Raw genomic sequence first — 6,986 nt, 5'->3', positions numbered from 1 at the left:
TTAATTTTTTAAAATGTTTTTATTTGTATTAAAAATTTATTTTTTACCATATTTAAGAACATTTTATTCCTTATTTTGTAATAAGCATAGTACATTCATTGATACAATAATAGTAATAATTAATTAAAGATATGAAATTAAAGCTAGAAGTATATAATATTAGATTACAATATAGTTTATTAAACGAAACATATTAATAGAATTAAAATATCTTTTATGTATTTTCATTTAAACTATTTATATTGTCTCGTAAAATAATTTTAAAGCAGAGGCCCTTTCAACCCTAACTTGTGTTGCTGGAGCTTCTAAAACCAACATTACAATTTTGAAGAAATGGGAACATGTATTTTTATTTTAATCTTATCTAATCTAATCTTTATACTGTCGAAATAGGAAATCTATGGGTCCCTATTGGCAAATCTTAACTACTTAAAATATACTCTAAATTATCTTCCTTTTCGTCGGACGTTTCACTAGACGATTGTGTTTATTCATTTGTGATTGAAATTGCTTTCTCTAAACATTGTAATTGTTCCAAATATTTTTCAAATATTGCACAGCTTGCACTTTTTGTGACTGCGTGTTTGAATATGTACTGAACCGAAATAAACTAATATTTTTTGGTTCAGATCAGGTTTTCGTTCCGGTTAAACTATCGTTTTGAGAGAATTGGAGCAGGAAACTTATTTAGGGGGCAGGTAGGGGCATTTTCCCACCTCAAATTTGTTCAGGAAAATATATATGTAATTTAATAAAATACTATGAATTAAAATAAAATCAAAGTATTAAAAAAAACGACCACTGACCGGCCAACGTTTGCCTCCCTCCCTGGCAAAGGTAAATGATATTCTTTATTCTAAGCAGGATTTTTTTGGGTTATGCCTCAAAGAAAATCTAAAAAAATAGTCTCGAATAGGTACATCCCAAAAATATTTTTTTAAATACGTCATTTCAATGAAAACATATCAAAATACATTTTCACTGGTAGATATATATTTTTACCAGTGAAAATATAATTTATCTGGCAGGTGCTAGTAAATTACATGGTTTCAACTTTTCTATACTTAGTAATATATACATTTTCATTATTTATTTAAATGTGGTGTGCAAATGTTATAGCCAATTGTGTATTTTTCAGTGAACTTATATTTCCACTAGTGAAGTTTAAATATATTTTCACCAGTAGATATATATTTATACTAGCAAAAATATAATTTAACTGATAGGAAATTGTGAAATTATATGCTGCTCTAAAATGTCCATGAAACTCAGTTTAACGATTGCGAAACGTCTATTTGCTGTTCAAACTCAAACCTAACCCAATGAGAGGTCTAAAACTAATTATAGTTTTAGAAGTTTCATTAGATCAAGTCCAAAATACAAACTAAGCCAACTCATCTCTCAGGGGAAAATATGCGAAAGAAGAAGTAAAGACAGACGTCGCATCTCGCATATTGTTCCATAGTTTGTCTGCACTTGGATATTACAGCTTGTTTTTAAAATATGATAGCTATCCTTACCGATATTTCTATGGACTTCTGATATAATCATGTTGGTCATCATGTATTTAAACAGAATTTTGGTCAATAGAAAGGTGCAAAAACAATTATTACTTTTCAGAAATTAAAAATTTACGGCAAAAGGAAGAAAATCGTGTCGGCGCCGTTGTAGTGGGAACGCTCGGTAACGAGCGTTTTTATTGCAACGGCGCTGACACGTTTTTATTGCCTTTGACTTGAGGATAATTGATTTTGCGCACCTCTATTGGTTAAAATTTGGTATAGATATGCTTCAATTGATTCTTACGTATAATGTTAACGTCGTTATAATGTTAACTTCTCAGAATTCAAAAATTCACGTTAAAAGCAATAAAATCGTGTCTGCGTCGTCGCAATGGAAACGCTCGATATCAAGCGTTAATGTTTTCGGCCAAAAAATAATGTTAATTACTATAAGCAAGAAAATACATACATAGTTAGTGTTCGCTTGTCCTACGTTGAATACCTTTATAATTGTCGAGGTGCACATTACCTTTTTAATAGGTCTTGTACAACTAATTGAAACGCGACGATTATGGGTGGGGCCAAGTTTTATTGCACCGAAACTAATTACAATTTTACATAAAAATCGGATTTATTACATTTGGTGAAAAATATACTTATTTTTTCATTGATGAACCTATATTCATTACTTACAGTTAATTGATTCCATATAATACCTTTTGGTTGAACCATAAAAATATCGAGTTAATAATAGAAACTAGTTTGTGTTTAATTTGTAGTGTAAAGTTGCGAGAAATAATCATAGTAATCTTCTTAATAATAAATAATAATAGTAATCTTCTTTTTTCTCTGTAAAATGAATGTGTCATAACCGGCATCATGTCCTGAATAAAAAAAGTTTTTATCGATATATATTGATTGGCACAAATACTGCTCATTTTAGAAGTATTTCTTTGTGGATATACATAATTTTTTGGTAGAGTTAAAAAAATATCATTTTACTCTAGTTTACAATATTAAGGATATAAAACTACCATTGATGAAACTTAATTAAATAATTTTAATACTTTTAATAAAGCAGATCCACAGAAAGTTTTTAAAATACACAAATAAATGATAAAAAATATTTTGTGGTATTATTATATTTTATTATTACATTTTATGCGAATAGATACATAAAAAATAATTATGGAAATCCTCAAAAATAAATAATATTAAATTCTCATTTTCTTCTGCTTGATCAAATAATTTTTGAAAGCTTGTTGCTTATCTTTAAACGATCGCTTGACTTTACCCTTAGCTTTATGGATGATCATTTGATAGTTCTTAGTTTTACGTTTTTCTTTGTTAGTCTTTGAACAGTTAATGTTTTGCCTGCCGTCTTTATAGCCAAACTTATCTCTGCCCGATCTACCCGATCTTACAGTCTCCATTCTAGCTTTCTTATCGTGTTTTCTCTTTTTGTATATGTTTTCGATGTCTCCGAGTTGAACCATGTTGGATGTGTTCGCTTGATCGACGTCTCCGAATTTCCTTTTTAGTCCTTTCGCTGCCCTCGCCTGCTTCTTAACGTTTTCCTTATCGATCCTTTTAAAATCTTCATCTGTAAAAATTCGTTCCAGCGAAACTTTTTGAGCTATTTCTGCTCTATCTGCAATGTGAATTTTGGGTTCTTCCGGTTTTGCCTTTTCGACGTTCTTTTTCTTAGCTTTGAGAATTTTTCTATTTTTATTTTTACCCATTGATTCTTTCGCTTTTTCTTCTTTATCATCTTCATCTTCCGAAGATTCATCATCTGACGAATCTGTGTTGATTTCAAGATCCGATCCAGATTGATCAACATCGACCCAACCGTCGCTTTCACTATCGCTCTCCTCACTGTCCGCTTTTTTAACTACTTTCTCGGTGTTTTCATGTTTTTCTGGATTATGTAATAAAATCTCTGAGCCAGGGATGTAATTTTTAACATCGACTTCCCCGTATTTCCTAGATTTAATCTCAACGGTCGCTTCTGTGGGACGTCCTCTGTCTCTCTTATGCAAAAGCTCTGGCATCGAAGTCCTATAAAGCACGATTAACGATTTGGCTGCCATCATAACCGATCGGTCTTTATAATTTTTATATTGTGCTAAATCTTTCAATAAATCTTCACTAAGTGCTAATGGACATCTCGCACATATTTCACGAACGGCGTTTAATCCTATAGCCATGACATCGGAAGAATTTCGTTCGGTTATGAAGTTATTTGCTAGACTTTTAACAACAGGCTCTATAACATCTGGCGGTACCAATTCGTGCGACGCTTGAGCGGCAAATTGCAATATCCTGGTCACATCGCGTTGATGAGGTTGTATGAATTTTGTAATGTGTGCATAAAAATTGAATAAAAACAAATCATGCAATCCGATCAGTCTTGATATGACATCCAAACTCATCAATTTAACTTCAAATCTTCCGTTAAATGACTCTAACTGTTTAAACAGTCTTTCTGCGAATCCCTGTGGATTATTGACCAGCTGAAGAGCTGAAAAATTGAAGGTTGGTGCTTTACTTTTCTTCTTCTTAGATTTGACTGCAATTTTTTTAACTTTTTCCAACTGCTTTCCACGTTTTCTGGTTTTCTTGTTGAATTTGTTAGCCATGATTGAACCCTTTGTCTTTACCTCATCGTCGCTTTCTGGTTCGGAATCTTTTTCATCAGGATCTTTTCCGAGGAAGAATTTTAACGAGGCCACCATGACTTTCATGAACTTTGAAAAGCAACCAGTACTCGCGATAACATTTACAGTTTTACCATCGTTCCAGACGTTTTTGTTATACAATTCGATCATTATATCCACTGACATCTTTGCCGCTTTAGGGTTTGAATCTTTTAGCATTGTATACATAAAATTTTGTAATGTCGAATTTAATTTTACGTCTTTGTGCTTGGCGTTAATGTTTTTAATGTCGGTTATGATGTGTAGTTCTAGGAAATCTCTCAATGCTTTATCTTGGCACTTTAGCAGTCGGAAAAACAGTTGCAACAAATTATAAGGTGGTAACAAGTTCTTGTTACGGAGCAAAATCAAAGCTTTGCAGAAAGACATTCGCATTTCTGGATCCAAAACAGAATTATGCGCGTCTAATATATCGGCCAGTTGCTGTGGCAAATCGCGAAGTACGTCAGGATAACAATGAGCGACCTGCGCCAAAAATGTTACATGCTCATGCAACGCAGGACAATGCTGCGAAGGAGATAATTGAAATACTTCAAGCGTTCCTTCGTAATGACGATACTGTTGCATAAACTCTTCCTTATACGTTTCTGGTTCACGTTTGATTAAGTTTTGCAACTGCGGCAGATTATCGGGCAACTGATTATTGTGACGCACCATCTTCAATTTCTGGTAAAATAGAGACAATATTATAGTAGATATTGTGAAAAATAAGATATATTGTTCTAATATTCATCGTTAAGTTGCTTACTTATGGATATGTCAAGTTAAAATGCGAATCCTATGCATGACATAAACATGCACACGCGACACATACAGGTTATGTGTCAAAGTGAACTTCAGAGTCAAGATGCAAATATCTCGACCATTACCTTTAAATGTCAAATTTGTTAAAAATAAATATTTTTTAAATCTAGATTTATGGCATTTAAACATAATTTTATTTATGTAATTAATTTGATTATAATTAAAATAAAAAAACTGTCAGATTACAAAATATTTTTTATGTTAAAAATATATTTCAATTTTAAAATATTTAGTACACAATTGTTATTGGAATACTATGAAAATAAAATTTTAAACAAAAAGAAATACATATTTAATTTAAGTTATCTTCGTTTTTATGCATAGTTTGAATCCTTTGCTCCAATAATGCTCCTCGCAAAGCAGCTCGTTGTTGTAATTCTAATATTACTTGAGTAAATTTTTCTTTTAACTCATCACGTTCAATTAAAACCTAAAATTATATGAACATAATGCAATGATAATAATAAGTCACAATTGAAAATCTTTACCTGATCATAGTTTTGGCTTAAAATTTCATATTTCCACTTCAAAGATACATGTTGTTTTTCCAAAGCAGTCAATATCCTAGTTTTGCTCTAAAATATATTATTATTTAGAAATATATTATATAAATATCTACACATAATAAAAATATCTTACTGATATTTCAGCTTTATCGCGATTATGTAAATGAGTAAGGCGTTTTATATCAGCTGCTAGAGCTAAGCCTTGCTTTAATGGTTCGGCTAATTTCTTTGATTCTGCTATTGCATCAGCAGCTGCCTTTTTTGCTCTTTCTTTCATTTTATTCATTTCTTCCATTTGTGTCTAAATTAAATAAAAAAAAATACATTTTAATTGTACATAAACATTTTAAACACTATTTACAACTCACTTTTAAACTGCTGATCAAACCTAGATTGTTCAACGTTATGTCGTTATAATAATTCTTTAAATCAGCAAACGCTTTATCGTGCGCTAGGATCAACTCATTGAATTGTTTGTTTTTCCTTTCTTCTACTTCTGCAAGTTCTGTTTCTTTTGCAATTGTCAATTCGTCTATTGCAGATTGAATATTTTTCATATTCAGTTCTTCAATCTGCTGTATTCTCTGCTCGAATTCTGTTCTCACTTTATTCAAATTTTCAGTATGTTGCTGAAATATATATGTACATCATTTCAAGTAGTTATAATATAAAGCAAAACATTAATGTAAATTAATCATACTAATTTGATGACTTTCGTTTCCTCTAAGCTTGCAATTTCACTCTCTCGCAGTTTTGTACGCAATTCCTGCTTATCTTTCAATAATTCGGCTTCTCTAGCGATATAATCGGCGTGCGCATTCCTTATAGCGGCTTGAGCATCAGCGCGGATTGCGCACCTCTCGCCCATTTGCTCGTAAGCCAAATGTTTGACATGCTGATTATGAAACTTGGCAGCTTCTTCGCTTGCCTCTATGCATTCTTCGATCTCGCGATCTTTATTTCTGAGTAATTACGTTTTATATAAATGATATATATTTTATTATATTAAAAGATTATAAATACCTATTTTCTAAACGCACTTCGTTGAGCTGATTTCTAGTTATTTCTGAAAAAGTACGAATTTTATCTCGTTCTAGCTGGAAGTAATTTCTATCCTCTCTTTCTCGACTCAATTCTTCTTTTATTCTCATTGTAAACTGCTCTAATTTATCTCTAGTCATTTCAGAAGCGTCGACGCCATCGATGATAGCAGCTGAAATATATATATATTTATAATATAGCATTAGATTAAAAGTCAACGCTAAAATTCTTAATTTATTACAAAAAACATACCGCTGCTTTGCTTTGCCTTTTTAGGTGGCTGTAATTGAAATTAGTTATGTTTTAATAAATTATATACTTTTCATTATAAACATTAATGTATTACCATGATTGTGGATTAATTTTATCGGTAGAATGAAAGACGTAGCACAGAATTCGGGTACTGTATACAA

At 31.4% G+C, this 6,986-nt stretch overlaps 2 protein-coding genes across 2 annotated transcripts; both read right to left on the bottom strand.

The window, feature by feature from the left end:
• Window positions 1–2,628: 2,628 nt before the first annotated feature.
• Mys45A (SDA1 domain containing protein Mys45A) lies at window positions 2,629–5,053 on the bottom strand. The gene is made up of 2 exons (XM_088199348.1): window positions 4,971–5,053; window positions 2,629–4,888 (listed from the first exon to the last, which is right to left on the bottom strand). The coding sequence occupies exon 2, from the start codon at window positions 4,877–4,879 to the stop codon at window positions 2,717–2,719; it is 2,163 nt and encodes a 720-aa protein (XP_088055474.1). The 5' UTR covers window positions 4,880–4,888; window positions 4,971–5,053; the 3' UTR covers window positions 2,629–2,716.
• A 265-nt stretch (window positions 5,054–5,318) lies between these two features.
• Window positions 5,319–6,739, bottom strand: Gas8 (Growth arrest specific protein 8). The gene is made up of 6 exons (XM_088200226.1): window positions 6,556–6,739; window positions 6,233–6,494; window positions 5,901–6,161; window positions 5,666–5,833; window positions 5,515–5,601; window positions 5,319–5,456 (listed from the first exon to the last, which is right to left on the bottom strand). The coding sequence occupies exons 1-6, from the start codon at window positions 6,711–6,713 to the stop codon at window positions 5,319–5,321; spliced, it is 1,074 nt and encodes a 357-aa protein (XP_088056352.1). The 5' UTR covers window positions 6,714–6,739.
• Between the last annotated feature and the right edge of the window lie 247 nt (window positions 6,740–6,986).

The sequence above is a fragment of the Plectrocnemia conspersa genome, unplaced genomic scaffold, assembly GCF_051122295.1.
Source record: "Plectrocnemia conspersa isolate PC_06_02 unplaced genomic scaffold, ASM5112229v1 ptg000012l, whole genome shotgun sequence".
In the NCBI taxonomy this organism is placed as follows: Eukaryota; Metazoa; Arthropoda; class Insecta; order Trichoptera; family Polycentropodidae; genus Plectrocnemia; species Plectrocnemia conspersa.
This window is presented reverse-complemented; position numbering and strand designations above follow the sequence as displayed.

Coding starts and splice junctions, on each gene's coding strand:
- Mys45A (XM_088199348.1), bottom strand. CDS start 4,879: ATGGTGCGTCACAATAATCAGTTGCCCGATAATCTGCCGCAGTTGCAA.
- Gas8 (XM_088200226.1), bottom strand. CDS start 6,713: ATGACTAGAGATAAATTAGAGCAGTTTACAATGAGAATAAAAGAAGAA. Junction 6,495..6,555: donor GAAGTGCGTTTAGAAAATAG/GTATTTATAATC, acceptor GTAATTACTCAG/AAATAAAGATCGCGAGATCG. Junction 5,834..5,900: donor GTTTGATCAGCAGTTTAAAA/GTGAGTTGTAAA, acceptor TATTTAATTTAG/ACACAAATGGAAGAAATGAA.